Source organism: Oncorhynchus nerka, linkage group LG5, assembly GCF_034236695.1.
Source record: "Oncorhynchus nerka isolate Pitt River linkage group LG5, Oner_Uvic_2.0, whole genome shotgun sequence".
Lineage (NCBI taxonomy): Eukaryota > Metazoa > Chordata > Actinopteri > Salmoniformes > Salmonidae > Oncorhynchus > Oncorhynchus nerka.
Genome location: NC_088400.1, coordinates 35275631 through 35301129, shown reverse-complemented (window position 1 = coordinate 35301129; position 25499 = coordinate 35275631). Strand labels below are relative to the sequence as shown.

General features: G+C 47.2%; 1 protein-coding gene across 2 annotated transcripts in view; it reads right to left on the bottom strand.

The window, feature by feature from the left end:
• Nucleotides 1–25499, bottom strand: part of LOC115129389 (dystrophin-related protein 2-like) — a 120327-nt gene that overhangs the window by 71599 nt on the left and 23229 nt on the right. For both annotated transcript variants that reach the window (XM_065018590.1, XM_065018589.1), the window contains exons 3-4: nt 8903–9059; nt 4385–4505 (exon numbers count right to left, since the gene is read on the bottom strand). In XM_065018590.1, the coding sequence (XP_064874662.1) occupies nt 4385–4505; nt 8903–9059 (278 nt within the window). The remainder of the gene's footprint in view (nt 1–4384; nt 4506–8902; nt 9060–25499) is intronic.

Below are 25499 nucleotides of genomic sequence, written 5' to 3'. Positions count from 1 at the left end.
TTGGAGGGTCTGAGAGGGAGTGTTGGAGGGTCTGAGAGGGAGTGTTGGAGGGTCTGAGGGGAGTGTTGGGGGATCTGAGAGGGAGTGTTGGGGGTCTGAGAGGGAGTGTTGGGGGTCTGAGAGGGAGTATTGGGGGTCTGAGAGGGAGTGTTGGGCGTGTTGGAGGGTCTGAGAGGGAGTGTTGGGGGTCTGAGAGGGAGTATTGGGAGTGTTGGAGGGTCTGAGAGGGAGTGTTGGAGGGTCTGAGAGGGAGTGTTGGGAGTGTTTGGAGGGTCTGAGAGGGAGTGTTGGGGGTCTGAGAGGGAGTATTGGGGGTCTGAGAGGGAGTGTTGGGAGTGTTGGAGGGTCTGAGAGGGAGTGTTGGAGGGTCTGAGAGGGAGTGTTGGGAGTGTTGGAGGGTCTGAGAGGGAGTGTTGGAGGGTCTGAGAGGTAGTGTTGGGAGTGTTGGAGGGTCAGATAGGGAGTGTTGGAAGGTCTGAGAGGGAGTGTTGGAAGTGTTGGAGGGTCAGATAGGGAGTGTTGGAAGGTCTGAGAGGGAGTGTTGGGAGTGTTGGAGGGTCAGATAGGGAGTGTTGGAGGGTCTGAGAGGGAGTGTTGGGAGTGTTGGAGGGTCTGAGAGGGAGTGTTGGAGGGTCTGAGAGGGAGTGTTGGAGGGTCTGAGAGGAAGTGTTGGGGGATCTGAGGGAGTGGAGTGTTGGAGGGTCTGAGGGAGTGTTGGGGGTCTGAGGGAGGGAGTGTTGGGGGTCTGAGAGGGAGTGTTGGGAGTGTTAGAGGGTCTGAGAGGGAGTGTTGGGAGTGTTAGAGGGTCTGAGAGGGAGTGTTGGAGGGTCAGATAGGGAGTGTTGGAGGGTCTGAGAGGGACTGTTAGAGGGTCAGAGAGGGAGTGTTGGAGGGTCAGAGAGGGACTGTTGGAGGGTCAGAGAGGGAGTGTTGGAGGGTCAGAGAGGGAGTGTTGGAGGATCAGAGCGGGACTGTTGGAGGGTCAGTGAGGGAGTGTTGGAGGGTCAGAGAGGGACTGTTGGAGGGTCAGAGAGGGAGTGTTGGAGGGTCAGAGAGGGAGTGTTGGAGGGTCAGAGAGGGAGTGTTGGAGGGTCTGAGAGGGAGTGTTGGGAGTGTTGGAGGGTCAGATAGGGAGTGTTGGAGGGTCTGAGAGGGGGTGTTGGGAGTGTTGTAGGATCAGAGCGGGAGTGTTGGAGGGTCAGAGAGAGAGTGTTGGGAGTGTTGGAGGGTCAGAGAGAGAGTGTTGGGAGTGTTGGAGGGTCAGATAGGGAGTCTTGGAGGGTCTGAGAGGGAGTGTTGGAGGGTCAGAGAGGGAGTGTTGGGAGTGTTGGAGGGTCTGAGAGGGAGTGTTGGAGGGTCAGAGAGGGAGTGTTGGGAGTGTTGGAGGGTCTGAGAGGGAGTGTTGGAGGGTCTGAGAGGGAGTGTTGGAGGGTCTGAGGGGAGTGTTGGGGATTTGAGAGGGAGTGTTGGGGGTCTGAGAGGGAGTGTTGGGGGTCTGAGAGGGAGTATTGGGGGTCTGAGAGGGAGTGTTGGGAGTGTTGGAGGGTCTGAGAGGGAGTGTTGGGCGTGTTGGAGGGTCTGAGAGGGAGTGTTGGGGGTCTGAGAGGGAGTATTGGGAGTGTTGGAGGGTCTGAGAGGGAGTGTTGGAGGGTCTGAGAGGGAGTGTTGGGAGTGTTTGGAGGGTCTGAGAGGGAGTGTTGGGGGTCTGAGAGGGAGTATTGGGGGTCTGAGAGGGAGTGTTGGGAGTGTTGGAGGGTCTGAGAGGGAGTGTTGGGGGTCTGAGAGGGAGTATTGGGAGTGTTGGAGGGTCTGAGAGGGAGTGTTGGAGGGTCTGAGAGGGAGTGTTGGGAGTGTTTGGAGGGTCTGAGAGGGAGTGTTGGGGGTCTGAGAGGGAGTATTGGGGGTCTGAGAGGGAGTGTTGGGAGTGTTGGAGGGTCTGAGAGGGAGTGTTGGAGGGTCTGAGAGGGAGTGTTGGGAGTGTTGGAGGATCTGAGAGGGAGTGTTGGAGGGTCTGAGAGGGAGTGTTGGGAGTGTTGGAGGGTCAGATAGGGAGTGTTGGAAGGTCTGAGAGGGAGTGTTGGAAGTGTTGGAGGGTCAGATAGGGAGTGTTGGAAGGTCTGAGAGGGAGTGTTGGGAGTGTTGGAGGGTCAGATAGGGAGTGTTGGAGGGTCTGAGAGGGAGTGTTGGGAGTGTTGGAGGGTCTGAGAGGGAGTGTTGGAGGGTCTGAGAGGGAGTGTTGGAGGGTCTGAGAGGAAGTGTTGGGGGATCTGAGAGGGAGTGTTGGGAGTGTTGGAGGGTCTGAGAGGGAGTGTTGGAGGATCAGAGCGGGACTGTTGGAGGGTCAGAGAGGGAGTGTTGGAGGGTCAGAGAGGGACTGTTGGAGGGTCAGAGAGGGAGTGTTGGAGGGTCTGAGAGGGAGTGTTGGGAGTGTTGGAGGGTCAGATAGGGAGTGTTGGAGGGTCTGAGAGGGGTGTTGGGAGTGTTGTAGGATCAGAGCGGGAGTGTTGGAGGGTCAGAGAGAGAGTGTTGGGAGTGTTGGAGGGTCAGAGAGAGAGTGTTGGGAGTGTTGGAGGGTCAGAGAGAGAGTGTTGGGAGTGTTGGAGGGTCAGATAGGGAGTCTTGGAGGGTCTGAGAGGGAGTGTTGGAGGGTCAGAGAGGGAGTGTTGGGAGTGTTGGAGGGTCTGAGAGGGAGTGTTGGAGGGTCAGAGGGGAGTGTTGGGAGTGTTGGAGGGTCTGAGAGGGAGTGTTGGAGGGTCTGAGAGGGAGTGTTGGAGGGTCTGAGGGGAGTGTTGGGGGATTTGAGAGGGAGTGTTGGGGGTCTGAGAGGGAGTGTTGGGGGTCTGAGAGGGAGTATTGGGGGTCTGAGAGGGAGTGTTGGGAGTGTTGGAGGGTCTGAGGGAGTGTTGGGCGTGTTGGATGGTCTGAGAGGGAGTGTTGGGGGTCTGAGATGGAGTATTGGGAGTGTTGGAGGGTCTGAGAGGGAGTGTTGGAGGGTCTGAGAGGGAGTGTTGGGAGTGTTTGGAGGGTCTGAGAGGGAGTGTTGGGGGTCTGAGAGGGAGTATTGGGGGTCTGAGAGGGAGTGTTGGGAGTGTTGGAGGGTCTGAGAGGGAGTGTTGGAGGGTCTGAGAGGGAGTGTTGGGAGTGTTGGAGGATCTGAGAGGGAGTGTTGGAGGGTCTGAGAGGGAGTGTTGGAGGGTCTGAGAGGTAGTGTTGGGAGTGTTGGGGGTCAGATAGGGAGTGTTGGAAGGTCTGAGAGGGAGTGTTGGGAGTGTTGGAGGGTCAGATAGGGAGTGTTGGAGGGTCTGAGAGGGAGTGTTGGGAGTGTTGGAGGGTCTGAGAGGGAGTGTTGGAGGGTCTGAGAGGGAGTGTTGGAGGGTCTGAGAGGAAGTGTTGGGGGATCTGAGAGGGAGTGTTGGGAGTGTTGGAGGGTCTGAGAGGGAGTGTTGGAGGGTCTGAGAGGGAGTGTTGGAGGGTCTGAGAGGGACTGTTAGAGGGTCAGAGAGGGAGTGTTGGAGGGTCAGAGAGGGACTGTTGGAGGGTCAGAGAGGGAGTGTTGGAGGGTCAGAGAGGGAGTGTTGGAGGGTCAGAGAGGGAGTGTTGGAGGGTCAGAGAGGGACTGTTGGAGGGTCAGAGAGGGAGTGTTGGAGGGTCAGAGAGGGAGTGTTGGAGGGTCAGAGAGGGAGTGTTGGAGGGTCTGAGAGGGAGTGTTGGGAGTGTTGGAGGGTCAGATAGGGAGTGTTGGAGGGTCTGAGAGGGGGTGTTGGGAGTGTTGTAGGATCAGAGCGGGAGTGTTGGAGGGTCAGAGAGGGACTGTTGGAGGGTCAGAGAGGGAGTGTTAGTGCTGATGCCTGCCACCACCAGAATTGGGGAAAAAAGGAGGAGGGGGAAACCGTGAAAAACATTTTGTTGGGGGCAGAGAGAGAGTTCACCACCTGTCTTTTCCCCATGCCTGCCACAAGCGGTGGAGAGCAAAAGGATGCTGGGTGGGTGGGGGAGGGAGGGAGGAAGGAGGGAGGGAGGGGGGCAGAAAGCCTAGAATGCTGCATTATTGATTTGACCAGATGGTGTGAGCTGGATTAATTGGTCCCGACCCAACTCCTCTCCCCAAACATACATCCTCTGATCCTCTCTGATACAGCAGGACAGGTAGCTGCTAATCAGACCTAATGGTGGATACACACCTGCTGGAGACCAACTTAATGAACTCCCTATTTATCTCTGCTCTCACTACTCACATCTGATTTAGGTGTGTGGTGGGGTGGGGTGCGTGTGGTGGGGTGGGGTGGGTGTGCGTGGTCAAGTGGGGGTGTAGTGGGATGGGGTGGGTGTGGGGGTGTGTGTGGGGGGTGGGGGGTGGAGTGGGTGTGGCCACGGGTGGCCAGACCTTTTCCGTCGGGCAGCGTCTCCTCGGGCTCCTGGAAGGGGTGCTGTGTCAGGAACGCCTGGGCAGACTCCAGCACCGAGTAGATGAAGGGCCCCCGAGACTTGACATCCTCCATGAAGACCTGGAGACAGACAGGACAGACAGGGGCCCACAGAAAGATGGAAGCATAGTACAACCACAACATGAATGGGCTCATTATAAATGACGCATACACACATGTATACACTAATTTGAATACATAGACAATAACAATCTTTACGGACATGCATATGTTGGCACACACATGCATAAAGTCAGCAAGAAGCCACTGGCAGGACCCCGTAGGACTGCCTGTCTGTCTGTACTACTGTCTCAGGGCTGTGAGAGCCTATGGAAGAATAGAAGGCCAGGAGTACACAGAGTATCGGTCAGCTGGCCTCCTCACAAAGATCACCCAATTAGCTAGAGAGGCTGGCTCCTCCTGGCTCTTTACCTGCAATTCTGCTCAAGTAAATCATGGAGACCTTAAACTGCCTGAGTACACACACATTATCCAGATTTCTACATCACGTTTAGAAACCAACACAATGGAATGAATGACTCCACGACGGCCCCTGAAATGGCACCCTATTCCCTACATAGTGCTCTACTTTTGACGATGAGGCCCATAGGGCTCTGAGAAACCTCTGGGTCCCACCGTCAGCGTCAACCAGCCTCTCCCTAATCTCCATTCACTACTCATCTACACTAGGTAAAAACTTGAATCTTCATTCATTAATACAGTAGGAGAGTGACATATATTTCCTCCCTCCATGTCATTTATTTAGGAAAAGTCAGAGGCGCGATCCTCTTAGTATATGAAGAGATTACCATTTTTTTTAATGTGAAATCTGCTAGACTACAAGCTTACTTTCCCCCGTGGTGAGCAGCGACTGTCTTTCAGTGCCTATTAAACCCCACAACCGCAGCCATTCATTCCCTGATAACACCAGCCTCCCTCCTCGCTGACGGAAGTAATTACGAAACCCCGCTGAACTGACAAATACAACCGACGCTAAGCACACATGCAAAAAATCTGATCTGTGCAGGAGCTGTAGTTCTTGATAAGATTTCCTGCTGAGGTTACTAAGGAAAGTAGGACTTTAACTCGCTTTTCTCATTTTTCTCAGGGAACGGTTGCTACCCTAGGAGGAATTGGGGGGGGTTGCTTCCCTCCCTCAGGCCTCCGCTGCGTTAAAACTTTAATTCCAGTTAAATTTCACACTGAGAGGTTCCATCATTAGCTGAAGGAACATTCAAAATAAAGACTTCAGCTCCGATTAGGCTGCATTATGCATGCTGGAAGAGACGGAGAAGTCTGAGGAAATGGTTTCATTACCCCCTCCAAACATGTTGACAGTCCCCCATTTATGTTTGGGGCCCTCAGAGACCCCATTACACTGAGCTTTCTCACAACACAGAAGACATATCCAGCTTTCATCATCTCTCTGTTCTGTAGATGATTTGATTCTGCACTACACACACACACACTTTTTTGAACGCTACACACACATATACTTAGAGCGAACACACACACACACACAAACTGAAAGGGACACATCCCTACATTCCAAAACACAGCAGAATAAATCTACTTAAGATCAATAATTCTCATTTCTTAAAACCCTTTAATTCTCCACAGAAAACTCAATGCAATTTCACTCTCCACTTTGTCGGAAAGGTTTTAGAGCAACGGTGCGCTTGGGGAGTGGGAACATCTTAGATAGATTATAAAGGAATACTGCATTTAAAATGGGGACATAGAGAAAAGAAAAGTGGTGGTGGAAGGAAACAGGGAAGGAAAGAGGGGGGTGGAGAGGAGAGGAGGGGGAAGGAAACAGGGGAGGAAAGAGGGTGGAGAGAAGAGGAGGGGGAAGGAAACAGGGGAGGAGAGAGGGTGGAGAGAAGAGGAGGGGGAAGGAAACAGGGGAGGAAAGAGGGTGGAGAGAAGAGGAGGGGGAAGGAAACAGGGGAGGAAAGAAGGTGGAGAAAAGAGGAGGGGGTAGGAAACAGGGGAGGAAAGAGGGTGGAGAGAAGAGGAGGGGGAAGGAAACAGGGGAGGAAAGAGGGTGGAGAGAAGAGGAGGGGGTAGGAAACAGGGGAGGAAAGAGGGTGGAGAGAAGAGGAGGGGGAAGGAAACAGGGGAGGAAAGAGGGTGGAGAGAAGAGGAGGGGGTAGGAAACAGGGGAGGAAAGAGGGTGGAGAGAAGAGGAGGGGGAAGGAAACAGGGGAGGAAAGAGGGTGGAGAGAAGAGGAGGGGTAGGAAACAGGGGAGGAAAGAGGGTGTAGAGAAGAGGAGGGGGTAGGAAACAGGGGAGGAGAGAGGGTGGAGAGAAGAGGAGGGGGTAGGAAACAGGGGAGGAGAGAGGGGGTGGAGAGGAGAGGAGGGGGAAGGAAACAGACAGGAGAGAGGGGTGGAGAGGAGAGGAGAGGAGGGGGAAGGAAACAGGGGAGGAAAGAGGGTGGAGAGAAGAGGAGGGGAAGGAAACAGGGGAGGAAAGAGGGTGGAGAGAAGAGGAGGGGGAAGGAAACAGGGGAGGAAAGAGGGGGTGGAGAGAAGAGGAGGGGAAGGAAACAGGGGAGGAAAGAGGGGGTGGAGAGAAGAGGAGGGGGAAGGAAACAGGGGAGGAAAGAGGGTGGAGAGAAGAGGAGGGGGAAGGAAACAGGGAGGAGAGAGGGGGTAGAGAGGAGAGAAGGGGGAAGGAAACAGGAGAGGAAAAAGAGGGGGTGGAGAGAAGAGGAGGGGGAAGGAAACTGGGGACGAAAGGGGGGTGGAGAGGAGAGGGGGAAGGAAACAGGATAGGAAAGAGGGGGTGGAGAGAAGAGGAGGGGGAGGAAACAGGGGAGGAAAGAGTGGGGTGGAGAGAAGAACAGGGAGACATAGTTTTTGACACAGTTTTTTCATAGTAGATCATACTGGTTCTTACTGATTCGTACTGGTTCATATTGAGTAACAGAATCAGCAGGATGGCAAACAGAACATTAGAGAGGGAGACAGAGATCGAGATAGAGCAACAGTGCGCTTGAGAGAGAGATAGAGAGAAAGAGATGGTGTGTGACTGGATGGTTTGTGTACTGTTAATTGGGAAGCGGATTTCACAGTGCCAGTCGGTCGGGGTGGAGGGGGAGGAGAGGGGGAGGACCACTATCACTGTCAATACGACTCTCCCCCCTCAGAGACTCACTGCAAAAACTGACAGCACATTGGAACAAAGGTGGAAAGAGTATTCTGCTGTAGTACATGGCCAATTATGGTGTGTATCTGTATGTGTGTGTGTGTGTGTGTGTGTGTGTGTGTGTGTGTGTGTGTGTGTGTGTGTGTGTGTGTGTGTGCGCGCGCATCTGCCTTCCTGCCTGCCTGTTTGTGTTCGGGGGAGATCTCGCACCGAATGGAAGTGTTTTTCCTGGGAAATGGATAAACAACCCAGGAACCATTGCTAGGAAGGATTTTCTCAATGTTCTGCCACAGAATGAGGAGGAGTGCAGAACAAGCCCCTGAATGTGAGAGACTATTTCTCCCTATCTTATATTCTGCACCCTTCATCTGCTTGGCTCCACTACTCTCAGCTTTCAGCCAGTTTTATTCCCCTCTCACATAGTAGCAAGGGCTTTTTAACATGTCAGTCAATTAAAAGGATTTCAGCTGAGGCACTCTTCTTACTTAACGGCAGTTCAGGGTATCTTTACAGCTTCACCACTGGGTGGCTTTAACACACACCACAGACATCTTGTTGCCTCAGATCTCTCCTGAAGATAACAGCCAGAGTCTTAAATGCTGAAATAGAGTCGTTATTTTGATACATGGCCAAATTAAGAGAGCCTCAAATTAAAGTGGTTGCTAAATGAAAGTAGGTAAATCGCTGAGAAGGGATTGAGGGATGGAGGGATGGATGGAGGGACGGAGGGGTGGAGGGATGGAGGGCTGAGGTATGTACTCCTATCTAACTACTTACCCTCTGTCCTTAATGTTAAATGGCTAACCAGACTAATAGGTTAAACTAAGGGTAGTTTCACAGCACTGAAACATAGTCTAGTGGTCCTATTAATTTCAAACAGGTAACTAAGGAGTTTCTAGGGAGAAACTAAAGGGTTAGGGTTAGGTGCCTTTGCATTCGTTTGATCAATACAACTCAACTGGATGGTAATTCTAACACACATTCTTGCAGCTCGGCATGAACGATGGGTTCCACTCAAAGATTTTCTAACTATAGCACACGCTGATTACTGTGTATCTGCCGATAGTCCACTCATTCAGTCCTATAGAAGCCATAGAAACTGGAACCAAATGATCATACTCATGGTCCTTAGTGCCACAAAATAAACTGGGAATAAAAGAATGTTGGTTCGCCTTACAACAGAGTTCTCCAACCCTCTTCTTGGAAACCTAAACAAGGGTTGAGGAACAAAGTTGGAGAGCTCTGCCTTACAAGAACATCCTGATTATATACTAGTTTGGCGTGTTTGTGTGATGTCGTTGTTTAAAGGGGCCCAACACAGTACCTGGTGGAACTCCCTTTGGTGTTGGACGGCCCCCACATCGCCCCCTATGGGCAGCTGTTCCGACAGCTCCTCGTCCTTGGCCGTCAGCCAGTCTATGATCTCCTGCAGGGAGAGCTGCAGCTTCCCACTGTTGTCGGAGAACGCCTCTATCCGCACCCTGCAGACAGGCAGACAGACAAACAGACAGAGCAAAACGACAGTCAGACAATGGTTGCTCATGATACCCAACACATCTACCAATTGGGTGACATTGGTAAACTGCCATCCCACAATCCCCCCTATGAAAAGAGCTGCAACAAATGCAACTTAAAATTCAATACAAAAAACAAAATGTATGAGATGGTGAAGGAACAGATGAGAGGGGAGGGGCAGAGACAGAGAGAGAGGGAGGAGGGACAGAGAAGGGGAGAGAGAGGAGCAAAGAGAGAGAGATAGAGGGGCAGAGAGAGAGAGAGAGAGAGAGAGAGAGAGAAGCAGCAGTGCCCACCTTAGCCAGGACCCTAAAGGACATCGCCCCCAACCACAGATCCAACACCATACACAGGAGCAACAGACACCCTGCCCAGACCAGCGAGACATTCTCCCAGACCCCACCCCCTCCTCCCACTCATGCCTTGAGGACCTATATCCAGACCAACAGCCACATCCACACACGCACCCCAACCAATCAATACCCCCCAAACCAACCATGACCACACCGCATATAGGCCCCCTCAGTTCAGACCTGTGAAGAATGCAAAAACCCAAGAAAGACATTTAGAAACCTTTCCAACCAAAAACATAGAGACCCAGAAAACCGGAGCCTACGCCTTCACTATGGTGAATCACTAAAACAAAACAGAAAAACACCATGGAAAAAGAAGGAACAGCACGTCAGAAATCAGCTCAATGTAATTGAAGAATCCATAGAATCGAACCACTTCTGGGAAAATTGGAACACACTAAACAAACAACAACACAAAGAGTTATCTATCCAAAACGGAGATGTAAGGATAAACCACTTCTTCAATCTTTTTGGACCTATAACAAAGAACAAAACAGCAAAAACATATACAGTACCCGTCAAGAATTTGGACACACCTACTCATTCAATGGTTTTTCTTTATTTTTTTACAAACATTCTACATTGTAGAATAATATTGAAGACATCACAACTATGAAATAACACATGGAATCATGAAGTAACCAAAATAAATGGCAACCTCTCAAAATATATTTGAGATTCTTCAAAGGAGCCACCCTTTGCCTTGATGACAGCGTTGCAAAATCTTGGCATTCTCTCAACCAGCTTCATGAGGTAGTCACCTGGAATATATTTCAATGACAGGCCCTGACAGTAAATCTCAGTAAGACAATAATAATGGTGTTCCAAAAAAGGTCCAGTTGCCAGGACAAATACAGATTACATCTAGACACCATTGCCCTAGATTACACAAAAAACTATACATACCCCGGCCTAAACATCAGCGCCACAGGTAACTTCCACAAAGCTGTGAACAATCTTTGAGACAAGGCAAGAAGGGACTTCTATGCCATCAAAAGGAACATACAATTTCAAATAAAATTCGACCAACCAATTAGAATCTGGCTAAAAATATAGAACCCATTGCCCTTTGTGGTTGTGAGAAAATTCACAAAATGGGAGAAACATTAAATTGAGACTCTGCATGCAGAATTCTGCTAAAATATCATCATTGCACAACGTAAAACACCAAATAATTAATGCAGAGCAGAATTAGGCAGATACCCGCTAATTATCAAAATGCTCATATCTATTGGGTGAAATTCCACAGTGTGCAATAACAGCAGCAGGATTTATGAACTTGTAATGGGAATTTTAATATTTGTGCTTTTCTTATTTCTAATTTTGTTCTATTTATGTGCTGTTCTAATAACCAATTGATTCATGCAAGTGACTGATTTAACAAACCCTCAGTAGCTGCTATTTAGCAGTACGCCCAGACCTTGTTTTCAGAACAAAAGATATCTCAGTTTCAAGGTCTCAGCTTAGAGAGAAGAAGTGAGGTATTGGTCACATGAATGAAACAAAATGGTAAGGATTAATTAATTATGCTAAATCATGTAAATATAACTTGGGCCTGCCCTTCTGTACTTTAACTATTTGTACATCGTTACAACACTGTATATAGACATACATTTACATTTGAAATGTCTTTATTCTTTTGTGAGTGTAATTTTTACTGTACATTTTTTATTGTTTATTTCACTTTTGTTTATCAGTTATTTCACTTTTGTTTATCAGTTATTTCACTTTTGTTTATCAGTTATTTCACTTGCTTTGGCAAAGTAAGAATAAAGTTTAATATGCCAATAAAGCCATGTGAGATTAAATTGAATTGAGAGAGAGAGAGAATGTGTCCCACCTGCTATCGCTTTGACTGCCTCAAAGCTGCTGATACGTTTTGGGGCGGCAGGTAGCCTAGTGGTTAGAGCGTTGGGCCAGTAACCAAAAGGTTGCTAAATTGAATCCCCGAGCTGACAATGTAAAAATGTGTCGTTCTACCCCTGAACAAGGAGGTTAACCCACTGTTCCTAGACCGTCATTGTAAATAAAAATTAGTCGTGGTGATGTAGTAGTGAACACTATGGAGCTAGTCATGGTGATGTAGTAGTGAACACTATGGAGCTAGTCATGGAGATGTAGTAGTGAACACTATGGAGCTAGTCATGGTGATGTAGTAGTGAACACTATGGAGCTAGTCATGGTGATGTAGTAGTGAACACTATGGAGCTAGTCATGGTGATGTAGTAGTGAACACTATGGAGCTAGTCATGGTGATGTGGTAGTGAACACTATGGAGGTACTCATGACGATGTAGTAGTGAACACTATGGAGCTAGTCATGGTGATGTGGTAGTGAACACTATGGAGCTAGTCATGGCGATGTGGTAGTCAACACTATGGAGCTAGTCATGGTGATGTAGTAGTGAATACTATGGAGCAAGTCATGGTGATGTAGTCGTGAACACTATGGAGCTAGTCATGGTGATGTGGTAGTGAACACTATGGAGCTAGTCATGGTGATGTGGTAGTCAACACTATGGAGCTAGTCATGGTGATCTGGTAGTGAACACTATGGAGCTAGTCATGGAGATGTAGTAGTGAACACTATGAAGCTAGTCATGGAGATGTAGTAGTGAACACTATGAAGCTAGTCATGGTGATGTAGTAGTGAACACTATGGAGCTAGTCATGGTGATGTGGTAGTCAACACTATGGAGCTAGTCATGGAGATGTAGTAATGATCACTATGGAGCTAGTCATGGAGATGTAGTAGTGAACACTATGAAGCTAGTCATGGTGATGTAGTAGTGAGCACTATGGAGCTAGTCATGGTGATGTAGTAGTGAGCAGTACCAGAGAGCTACTCTGGCAATATGTTGACCAGGTCAACAGGTGTGCAAAACACACAGACACAAATAAAAGGAGATCTATAGACAGCAGTCTAACATTGGGTTAGTTGTTTCCTGCAGAGACAAAGGCACTTGTCAAAGAACACAACCTGGCTTGTCATTTCATGTGACATATCCTAGACACGGATTAGTTGACAAAGAAGGGAGTTGAAGTGTCTCTTAAAAGCCCTCAAGGAAGGAAGTTTGTTCTTTTGTGGGATAACACATGCATGTACGCGTGCGTGTGTGTGCGTGTGTGTGTAAAAGAAAAATAGATACTACACAGGATCTGTATCAGGTTTTGTACGCCTCTACACTCTTAGAAAAAAGGGTTAATTGGGGATGTACAGTATATACAAACTTTTGGTTCTTTGGTCAACATGTAAGAACCTTTTTCAGAAGAAAAAAAGTTAAATGCTCTACAGTTCTATCATTCAAAAACAACTGCAATTTTTATCCATTATAACTCAAGACAGTTGGAAAGAGTGCCTAGAAATAAGCAAATGTTTTAGGGTTAGCAAAGTCGCTTTTTTAATTCAAACATATGAAGACATAATCATATGATAAACTATAAGCTAGATAAATAAGGCTCTTTTAGAGTTCGAACTTTATAGGCCACCGTTTGTTTGGTAGCTTGCTGAGGAGAAAGCCACCTCTAATTAGCCACTTTACAAGCTGGCTAACTCATCTTACAAATAAACTTCCATTTTAATTATTGAATATGCCAAATAGAACTACATACCCAGCCTGACATTGGCAATTAGCTCATTGTTGCTTTTATTTCAGTATTACAGTGTGGAATCAGAGGCAGATTCCTCTTTTGGCTGCTGCTGACGACAACTGTAAGTTGGTCCTCAGCATGATAATAATGATATGTATTCATGTTATTTTGTCTTCATTTTTGCAGATATACAATAGACTCATGTTTTGGCTCCTCATGTTCTTCTCAGGAACCAGCCAGGGGATATCCCATACTGTAGCTGTACCATGAATAAGGCAGAAACCCTCTAAAGGTTGCTACCAAAACTGATGTGGGCCATTATTCAAATAAAGAGCCTCCCTGACCAACAGTGCATATTTCCAAGCTATGTTTGCATTACTGTACCTAAACTGTTAGTGTTTGAGTTTGACTGTAAGGACAATACAATCTAAAAACTATGCTGGTATTTTTTTGTGCATCATTTCATGGCATTATTATTATCTTCTTAGCTAGTACTATTGAACTGGCTAGGCTAGTAGTAGTAGCCTAGCCATAAATCATACATGGTACTATACAGAGTTCTATATGGGAACCAATTTGGTCCAGTGAAGAAGATCGCCTAGGGTTCTGATCAAAGAACCCCACAAAAGAGTTCTACTGAATACTGAACACAAATATCAGTGCAACATGCAAAGTGTTGGTCCCGTGTTTCATGAGCTGAAATAAAAGATTCAAGAAATGTTCCATACGCTTCTTTCCCTCAAATGGTGTGCACAAATTTGTTTACATCCCTGTTAGTGAGCATTTCTCAAATGGCAAGATAATACAGCCACCTGACAGGTGTGGCATATCAAGAAGCTGATTAAACAGCATGATCGTTACACAGGTGCACCTTGTGCTGGGGAAAATAAAGGACACTCTAAAATGTGCAGTTTTGTCAGACAACACAACGCCAGATGTTTCAAGTTTTGAGGGCGTGTGCAATTGGCATGCTGACTGCAGGAATGTCCACCAGAGCTGTTGCCAGAGAACTGAATGTTAATTTCTAAACCATAACCAACGTGGTTTTTGGAGAATTTGGCAGTACGTCCAACTGGCCTCACAACTGCAGACCACGTGTAACCACACCAGCCCAGGACCTCCACATCCGACTTCTTCACCTGCGGGATCGTCTGAGACCAGCCACCCGGACAGCTGATGAAACTGAGGGGTATTTCAAATAAAAACAAATCCAATTTTATTAGTCACATGAGCCGAATACAACAGGTGTTCACCATACAGTGAAATGTTTACTTACGAGTCCCTAACTAACTACGCAGTTTCAAAACATACAGATAAGAATAAGAGATAAAAGTAAAGAGCAGCAGTAAAACACAATAGTGAGACTATATACAGGGGGATACTGATACAGAGTCAATGTGTGGGGGAACCGGTTAGTGGGGAAAAACTCATTCTAATTGGCTGGGCGTGGGTCCCCAATGGGTTCCCCTTCCAGGCCCATCCATGGCTGTGCCCCTGCCCAGTCATGTGAAATCCATAGATTACGGCCTAATTTATTTATTTCAATTTACTGATTTCCTTATATGAACTACGGTATGTGTGTGTGTGTGTGTGTGTGTGTGTGTGTGTGTGTGTGTGTGTGTGTGTGTGTGTGTGATGAGTGGTGAACAGCTCTCTCAACCTCTGCCCAGAGAGCTGTCTCTATACTGTCACACTGAGAAACACACGCTGAGTGGGTCTTTACACAAACAAATGCGCACACACACACACTGAGTGTCACACACACACACACACACACACACACACACACACACACACACACACACACACACACACACACACACACACAGAGTATCTCTTCACACACACACACTTATACTCACCACACAGTTTGAGTACCTGCAGACACACAGCACTCAGCTTGGAGGGAAGCCGGGCTGATTGGGATCAAAGAGAGCCGGTCGTCTAATACCTTTAGTAAGGTTGTCCATCAACAGGAAGCACCCAGGGAAGCTTTACTGGGTGGCTTCAAACACCCACAAATCAAGCCTCAGGGCACGGCCTGTCCTCTCACAGACAACCATCACATCACCAACTTCCATTTCACAGTGAAGGTGAAACAAATTGAGTGCTGTGCTGCTGTATTAGAATCATTGCTACACGCCGGGAGCTGCCTGCTTCAGCTCCAGACCAGACCAAGACTGGATTGGACTGGGCTAGGCTAGAATGGGCTAGATTGGGCTAGGCTGGACTTCACTAGGCTGAGCTAAACTGGGCTGGGCTAGGTTGGACTTGATTAGGCTGGACTTGACTAGACTGGGCTGAGCTGGGCTCGGTTAGGCTGGGCTAGGCTTGGCTGGACTCGACTAGGCTGGGCTACGCTGGGCTAGGTTAGGCTGGGCTGGGCTGGACTAGGCTGGACTCGACTAGGGTAGGATGGACTAGGCTGGACTTGACTAGGCTGAGCTAAACTGGGCTGGATTAGGCTGGGCTGGGATGGACTCGAATGGGCTAGACTGGGCTAGGCTGGGCTAGACTGGGTTAGGCTAACTGGGCTAGGCTGGGCTGGGTTTGGCTGGACTGGAATAGGCTGGGCTGGGTTAGGCTGGGCTGGGCTGCGAGGAGAGAAGGAGAGAAGTCCTGGAGGTATTTCATCCTCGGTGAGCACACCAGGATTAATTGAAAGGCTTTTTATGAGCGCTTTCTGCTGCATTGAGATGCCAGATGCCAAGGAGGGAGAGAGGGGGAGAGCAGTGAACCCCTCCTGAAGCTGTCAGTCCCCGATACACTCGTGGGTGTGGCCACAGTGACAGCAGTCAGGGGCTGTCACAGTCATACATTGCACAAGAGTGTGTGTGTGTGAGCATTTGACAGGATTAAAAGGAATCAATAAAAATGGCTGAATGGGATGTGTAGCTACTTGGCCATGAGGTAGACAGACAGGTGCATGTAGCTACTTGGCCATGAGGTAGACAGACAGGTGCGTGTAGCTACTTGGCCATGAGGTAGACAGATAGGCTTGTGTAGCTACTTGGCCATGAGGTAGACAGACAGGCTTGTGTAGCTACTTGGCCATAAGGTAGACAGACAGGTGTGTGTAGCTACTTGGCCATGAGGTAGACAGATAGGCTTGTGTAGCTACTTGGCCATGAGGTAGACAGACAGACTTGTGTAGCTACTTGGCCATGAGGTAGACAGATAGGCTTGTGTAGCTACTTGACCATGAGGTAGACAGACAGACTTGTGTAGCTACTTGTCCATGAGGTAGACAGACAGGTGTGTGTAGCTACTTGGCCATGAGGTAGACAGATAGGCTTGTGTAGCTACTTGGCCATGAGGTAGACAGACAGGTGCGTGTAGCTACTTGGCCATGAGGTAGACAGATAGGCTTGTGTAGCTACTTGACCATGAGGTAGACAGACAGGCTTGTGTAGCTACTTGACCATGAGGTAGACAGACAGGCTTGTGTAGCTACTTGGCCATGAGGTAGACAGATAGGCTTGTGTAGCTACTTGGCCATAAGGTAGACAGACAGGTGCGTGTAGCTACTTGGCCATGAGGTAGACAGATAGGTTTGTGTAGCTACTTGGCCATGAGGTAGACAGACAGGCGCGTGTAGCTTACTTGGCCATGAGGTAGACAGATAGGCTTGTGTAGTTACTTGCCATGAGGTAGATAGATAGGCTTGTGTAGCTACTTGACCATGAGGTAGACAGACAGGCGCGTGTAGCTTACTTGGCCATGAGGTAGACAGATAGGCTTGTGTAGCTACTTGGCCATGAGGTAGACAGACAGGCTTGTGTAGTTACTTGCCATGAGGTAGATAGATAGGCGCGTGTAGCTACTTGGCCATGAGGTAGACAGATAGGCTTGTGTAGCTACTTGACCATGAGGTAGACAGATAGGCTTGTGTAGCTACTTGCCATGAGGTAGATAGATAGGCTTGTGTAGTTACTTGCCATGAGGTAGATAGATAGGCTTGTGTAGTTACTTGCCATGAGGTAGATAGATAGGCTTGTGTAGTTACTTGCCATGAGGTAGATAGATAGGCTTGTGTAGTTACTTGCCATGAGGTAGATAGATAGGTGCGTGTAGCTACTTGGCCATGAGGTAGACAGACAGGCTTGTGTAGTTACTTGCCATGAGGTAGATAGATAGGCTTGTGTACATTTACATTTACATTTAAGTCATTTAGCAGACGCTCTTATCCAGAGCGACTTACAAATTGGTGCATTCACCTTATGACATCCAGTGGAACAGTGCATCTAAATCTTTTAAGGGGGGTGAGAGGGATTACTTTATCCTATCCTAGGTATTCCTTAAAGAGGTGGGGTTTCAGGTGTCTCCGGAAGGTGGTGATTGACTCCGCTGTCCTGGCGTCGTGAGGGAGTTTGTTCCACCATTGGGGGGCCAGAGCAGCGAACAGTTTTGACTGGGCTGAGCGGGAACTGTACTTCCTCAGTGGTAGGGAGGCGAGCAGGCCAGAGGTGGATGAACGCAGTGCCCTTGTTTGGGTGTAGGGCCTGATCAGAGCCTGGAGGTACTGAGGTGCCGTTCCCCTCACAGCTCCGTAAGCAAGCACCATGGTCTTGTAGCGGATGCGAGCTTCAACTGGAAGCCAGTGGAGAGAGCGGAGGAGCGGGGTGACGTGAGAGAACTTGGGAAGGTTGAACACCAGACGGGCTGCGGCGTTCTGGATGAGTTGTAGGGGTTTAATGGCACAGGCAGGGAGCCCAGCCAACAGCGAGTTGCAGTAATCCAGACGGGAGATGACAAGTGCCTGGATTAGGACCTGCGCCGCTTCCTGTGTGAGGCAGGGTCGTACTCTGCGGATGTTGTAGAGCATGAACCTACAGGAACGGGCCACCGCCTTGATGTTAGTTGAGAACGACAGGGTGTTGTCCAGGATCACGCCAAGGTTCTTAGCGCTCTGGGAGGAGGACACAATGGAGTTGTCAACCGTGATGGCGAGATCATGGAACGGGCAGTCCTTCCCCGGGAGGAAGAGCAGCTCCGTCTTGCCGAGGTTCAGCTTGAGGTGGTGATCCGTCATCCACACTGATATGTCTGCCAGACATGCAGAGATGCGATTCGCCACCTGGTCATCAGAAGGGGGAAAGGAGAAGATTAATTGTGTGTCGTCTGCATAGCAATGATAGGAGAGACCATGTGAGGTTATGACAGAGCCAAGTGACTTGGTGTATAGCGAGAATAGGAGAGGGCCTAGAACAGAGCCCTGGGGGACACCAGTGGTGAGAGCACGTGGTGTGGAGACGGATTCTCGCCACGCCACCTGGTAGGAGCGACCTGTCAGGTAGGACGCAATCCAAGCGTGGGCCGCGCCGGAGATGCCCAACTCGGAGAGGGTGGAGAGGAGGATCTGATGGTTCACAGTATCGAAGGCAGCCGATAGGTCTAGAAGGATGAGAGCAGAGGAGAGAGAGTTAGCTTTAGCAGTGCGGAGCGCCTCCGTGATACAGAGAAGAGCAGTCTCAGTTGAATGACTAGTCTTGAAACCTGACTGATTTGGATCAAGAAGGTCATTCTGAGAGAGATAGCTGGAGAGCTGGCCAAGGACGGCACGTTCAAGAGTTTTGGAGAGAAAAGAAAGAAGGGATACTGGTCTGTAGTTGTTGACATCGGAGGGATCGAGTGTAGGTTTTTTCAGAAGGGGTGCAACTCTCGCTCTCTTGAAGACGGAAGGGACGTAGCCAGCGGTCAGGGATGAGTTGATGAGCGAGGTGAGGTAAGGGAGAAGGTCTCCGGAAATGGTCTGGAGAAGAGAGGAGGGGATAGGGTCAAGCGGGCAGGTTGTTGGGCGGCCGGCCGTCACAAGACGCGAGATTTCATCTGGAGAGAGAGGGGAGAAAGAGGTCAGAGCACAGGGTAGGGCAGTGTGAGCAGAACCAGCGGTGTCGTTTGACTTAGCAAACGAGGATCGGATGTCGTCGACCTTCTTTTCAAAATGGTTGACGAAGTCATCTGCAGAGAGGGAGGAGGGGGGGGGGGGGAGGAGGAGGATTCAGGAGGGAGGAGAAGGTTGCAAAGAGCTTCCTAGGGTTAGAGGCAGATGCTTGGAATTTAGAGTGGTAGAAAGTGGCTTTAGCAGCAGAGAGAGAAGAGGAAAATGTAGAGAGGAGGGAGTGAAAGGATGTCAGGTCCGCAGGGAGGCGAGTTTTCCTCCATTTCCGCTCGGCTGCCCGGAGCCCTGTAGTTACTTGCCATGAGGTAGATAGACAGGCTTGTTTCCTCCACACTAGATAATAAAACCCAGGCCAACTCATCAGCAAAAACAACAAATGATCACAAAAAGAGACCAAATAAAGGGGCTTGCTTATGCAACATTTGCTACAGAGGCAGACACTAAATGTAACATTTCTTCATTATCACCTCCAAAGGAAATAAAGCGGCATATAGAATTGTAACTCCTTAATCAGGTTGGGGGATTATCCTGAAGAGGTTGCTTCCTGGTTCAGTGATTCATTAATGCACAAGATATGAGTGGAGCGGTTTTTGTTTAGGAAGGAGGGCGAGAGGGAGAGTGAGGGAGGTAGAGAAAGAAAGAGCGTGCCTGCGGGGTGTCTCAGAAGCATTTTCTTTGAGGCTTGAGTCTTCCTCCTACACTCCCACCCTCCCTCCTTACCATTGCAGATATGTCATGCTGTAAGTGTGTTGGCACTTGGAGGCTATTAACTAAACTAACTGTTAAAAAAAAGAGACAGACAGAGTTGGAATGACTATTTAAAAAAATATATGTATATTTAACCTTTATTTAAATAGGCAAGTCAGTTAAGAAGAAATTCTTATTTACAATGACAGTCTACCAGGGAACAGTGGGTTAACTGGTCTAGGAACAGTGGGTTAACTGCCATGTTCAGGCCTACCAGGGAACAGTGGGTTAACTGGTCTAGGAACAGTGGGTTAACTGGTCTAGGAACAGTGGGTTAACTGCCATGTTCAGGGGCAGAATGACAGATTTTTAACTTGTCAGCTCGGGGATTCAATCCAGCAACCTCTCGGTTACTGGCCCAACGCTCTAACCTCGAGGCTACCTGCCACCCTTAAACGGGACTAGAGACTATAGGGAGGGGGTGGGGACTATAGGGAAGGGGGCTGGGGCTATGAGGAGGGGGATGGGGACTATAGGGAGGGAGAGCCCAAAGTCCAAAGTCTTAGGATATAATGACAGGCTAACTCTCCCCCATAGTGCTTCAGTGACTTACCTCACTCAGTAACCAACATTCACTGGCTCTCTGTGTGAATCACACACTTATTGAGTACACACAAACACTGCACAAACACACACACTGCACACACACACATACACTGCACACACACTTTATTTACATTTTAGTAATTTAGCAGTGGCTCGTATCCATCGTATCCCGAGTCAGTGTATTCATCTTAAGGTAGCTAGGTGAGACAGCCACAGTCATGTAAGTACATTTTTCCTCAATTAAGTAGCTATCAGCAAAGCCAGAGTTAGTAGGGGAAACAGAATCAAGTGTGAGTGTTAGTTCACTAAAGGTGAGGGGGAAGGGGTTAGGCATGAGGAGGGGGTGCTGGGGGGTTATTTAAGATACAATTTGAAGAGGTAAGGTGTCAGATGTTTTCAGAAGATGAGCAGGGACTCTGCTGTCCTTGCTTAAGGAACCTGGTTCCACCATTGGGTTTAAGGACAGAGAAGAGCTTGGACTGGGCTGAGTGGGAGCTGCCCTCCCACAGGAGGGTCAAGACACCAGAGATGGGAGGACAGAGTGCTTGGGTAGGGGTGTAGGGTTTGAGCATGAGTGAGTTTGTGGTCTGTGTGGGGATGAGGGCATTTGCATGTGTTACAGACCCCACAGTGCTTGCTTAGCGAGTCCCACTTCCTCCTGATTCAGCTCACACCTAGGTTCAAACCCAAGACCTCTGCTTCACTAGCACATGTGACCGCCCTCCTTGACAACGTTCCAACAGGTGGAGCCACCCAAAATGTACTAATTGGATTGCTCCGTCCGTGACATTTCAAGCTAGCTGTGAAGTGAGCTTACGGTACGTTCTGAACTCTGTTTCGCGTGAGTGCGTGCGTGTGTGTGTGCGTGCGTGCATGTTTTCTTGCCTGTTTGTGTGTGTGTGTGTGTGTGTCCATCAGTGGGCTTTCCTGTAAGAGAGGAAGAGAAGGGCAACACATAAGGGACGCCTCAGATCTGCCATATCTCATTGTTGGAGTGTTCCAATTCTGTATGTCTTCTCCCCTGAGGGACTGGGGAGCTTTTTATAAACCCCTGCTTCCTGGTACGTGCACATCTCTTACTGGCAATTCAAAGAGACACTGCAGTAGTCCAAAACCTAACTGCCTCCACATTGTTTCTAATCTCACCAGAGTGTGTGATTTGTTCTGCACCAGCTGACGGAGAAGCACAGTTCAGGGCTCCTCCACAGCTTTGTGCAGTTTAATACCTAGCTCTACACGGCGAACAGCAAGCAGCATGCTATTCTATTAAATGATTCATGGCTCCCTCATTTCCTGTCGTGTGTTCCATCATTAGTGTGTCTGAAAGTTAGTTTGCCTGCCAGCCCTGGCAAAAACAAAACGTCACCCCGCTACGAGACTGTGGTGTCGTTCCCAAAAGATGTTGCAGCTGTGTCCCCTCCTTTACCACATCTTCATCTTCTTTCCCCAGTGCTAACAGGAATTATGTACAGTTACACACGCTTGTTTACCCCCGTGCCAGCCACATCAATTCCGAGCCACACCCGATACCCGACATCTGACTTCAGAGTAGTAGGCTATTGTTCCCCTTCCCTGAATGACTGAATTGGTCTGCATGTCTATTCAACATTTGGATAAAAGGAAACCACGTCATTAATTGAGAACAATATATATTTTTTCACAGCGCAAAGCGGCACATGGAGAATCAAATCGCTTTGAAAAAAAGTGCCTTCTAAATTAGCGTTCTTACCTAATGAAAGCCTATAGCCAACATAACAACACCTTTACATTCAATACTGTTTAGATAAACAAGTAGTTTAATTGAAACTTAAACAATCAATTCTCGGAATCAAATATAGGCTGCAAAAATACATTTATTTAGGAGGCTAAACTCAAACTTTTACCAGCCTCGCCGGTTTAAACTTTATACGGCCTGTATTAATGTAGGCCTAATAATTAAATGATCACCAACATCTACCTGTCTTTGTCCACAATGACTCCAAAATCCTTACAAACTGGGGATTTCAATCGCACAGCACCTCTTTCCATAATGGTGTATTCCCCCATCATAACCTCAATTTTAATTTATCCGGTTACGTTAGCAATTTTCACGTGAGCCAGGCTAGCCAGGGAATGTCAACTTGGCAATGTATTCTCTCGTGGGGGTACGGAACATAAGCTCTGCACGTGGACAAATTAGATAGTTTCACCTAGGGCAACGTTAATGGAGTATTTGATTACTTGTGTAACAGTATAGACTTTACGTCCGTCCCCTCGCCCCGCTCTAGGCACGAACCAGGGACGCTCTGCACACATCAATAGTCACCCACGAAGCATCGTTACCCATCGCTCAACAAAAGGGGAACCACTACTTCAAGGTCTCAGGGCAAGTGATGTCACCGATTGAAACGCCACTAGCGTGCACCACCGCTAAATAGCTAGCCATTTCACATCGGCTACACTTGCAACAGTATTAATTTATTTGAAAAATATATAGGCCTATATTTAACAATGAAAAGGCTTTGTATGAATTAAATACAATCATTCAGGGGTGGCACGCACCCCAAAAAAGTATGTAAGGGTGGCTGGGGGGTGGTCCTTTGCATTTTTCAAACAACTAAAACACATTTTTCCTGCAATCTAGAGCTATAATCATTATGCTTAATTCTATGTAAAGAAATAAGTGTATTTTTCAGCATATCTAAGCATAACTCCTGAACTGTCTGTATCCTCCTGAATGGTGGTTCTATTTTAAAATAAAATAAATATGCTTCACTGCATCTCTGCTAAAGATTGAAAGGAAAGTGGGTCTAATTCAGTACATTTAGTAATTGAGTGATTTTCTAAAGTTGACCAACCTTGCCAGCAGGCATGCCAGCTAAGATAGCAAGACCAGCTAGCTACTCTAACTTCATTGATAGCCTTAAATGGCTTCTTGGTAGCTAGTTATGAGGTTAGGAGATTGTGAACCTATCTGGGCTAGTTAAAGACAACTTCATAAAATTGCTAGGTGGCTAGTATTATTACAGAGACACAACAACCCAAAAATGTAAAATAATGAAATATACGTACAGTACCAGTCAGAAGTTTGGACACACCTACACATTCAAGGGTTTTTCTTTATTTTTACTATTTTCTACATTGTAGAATAATAGTGAAGACATCAAAACTATGAAATAACACATATGGAATCATGTAGTAACCAAAAAAAGTGTTAAACAAATCAAAATATTTTGAGATTTGAGATACTTCAAAGTAGCCATCCTTTGCCTTAATGGCAGTTTTGCATACTCTTGGCATTCTCTCAACCAGCTTCACGTTTTAGTCACCCGGAATGCATTTCAATTAACATGTGTACCTTGTTAAAAGTTAATTTATGGAATTTCTTTCCTTCTTAATTAAGCCTCGTCAACATCCGCTGAAAAGGCAGAGCGCAAAATAAAAAAATATTTGGTAGAAATATTTAACTTTCATACATTCACAAGTGCAATACACCAAATTAAAGCTTAATTTCTTGTTAACTTATTGGTGACAGGGGGCAGTATTTTCACATTCGGATGAAATGCATGCCCAAATGTGGATAGATTTTTGGATAGATAGCACTCTGAAGTTTCTAAAACAGTTTAAATCATGTCTGTGAGTATAACAGAACTTTTTTTTTTTTTTGAGGTCACTCTTTTCAGTGGGTTTTCATTGGGAATCCAGATTTCTAAGGGACCTTGCTGTTCCTATCACTTCCACTGGATGTCAACAGTCTTTAGAAATTGGTTGAGGTTATTCTTTTGTGGAATGAAGAAGTACGGCCATCTTGAACGAGAGTCACTTGAAGTGTACTGTTAGATAGAGGCACATGGCCAGAAAGTTAGCTACAGTTTGTTTTCTTCCTGTATTTAACACAGATCATCCCGTCTTCAATTTTATTGATCATTTACGTTAAAAAATACCTAAAGTTGTATTACAAAAGTAGTTTGAAATGTTTTGGCAAAGTTTACAGGTAACTTTCAAGATATTTTGTAGTCACGTTGCGCAAGTTGGAACCAGTGTTTTTCTGGATCAAACGCGCCAAATATATGGACATTTTGGATATATATCGACGGAATTAATCGAACAAAAGGACCATTTGTGATGTTTATGGGACATATTGGAGTGCCAACAAAAGAAGCTCGTCAAAGGTAAGGAATTATATTTTCATTTCTGCGTTTTGTGTCGCGCCTGCAGGGTTGAAATATGGTTTCTCTCTTTGTTTACGGAGGTGCTATCCTCAGATAATAGCATTGTTTGCTTCCGCCGAAAAGCCTTTTTGAAATCTGACATGTTGGCTGGATTCACAACCAGAGTAGCTTTAATTTGCTATCTTGCATGTGTGATTTAATGAAAGTTTGATTTTTATAGTAATTTATTTGAATTTGGCGCTCTGCATTTTCCCTGGCTTTTGGTGGGACGCTAGTTTCCCACATATCCCAGAGAGGTTAATCTACCCATCGTGTCCGGTTTCAAAAAGGCTTTACAGCAAAAGCACACCATATGATCATGTTAGGTCAGCCTAGTCACAAAAAAACATACAGTCATTTTCCAGCCAAAGAGAGGAGTCACAAAAAGCAGAAATAGAGATCAAATGAATCACTAACCTTTGATGATCTTCATCAGATGGCACTCATAGGACTTCATGTTACACAATACATGTATGTTTTGTTCGATAAAGTTCATATTTATATCCAAAAATCTCAGTTTACATTGGCGCGTTATGTTCCGTAATGTCGTGCCTCGAAAACATCCAGCGAATTTACAGAGAGCCACATCAATTTACAGAAATGCTCATCGTAAACTTTGATAAAAGATACTAGTGTTATGCAAAGAATTACAGATATACTTCTCCTTAATGCAACCGCTGTGTCAGATTTCAAAAAAGCTTTACGGAAAAAGCACACCATGCAATAATCTGAGTACAGAGCTTAGACACAAAAACAAGCCATACAGATACCCGCCATGTTGTGGAGTCAGTAAGAGTCAGAAATAGCATTATAAATATTCACGTATCTTTGATGATCTTCATCAGAATGCACTCCCAGGAATCCCAGTTCCACAATAAATGTTTGTTTTGTTTGATAAAGTCCATAATTTATGTCCAAATATCTCCTTTTTGTTCGAACGTTTAGTTCACAAATCCAAATTCAAGAGGCGTGGGCAAGTTCGGGCGAAAGATCAGACGAAAAGTCCAAAAAGTTATATTACAGTTCGTAGAAACATGTCAAACGATATATAGAATCAATCTTTAGGACGTTTTTATCA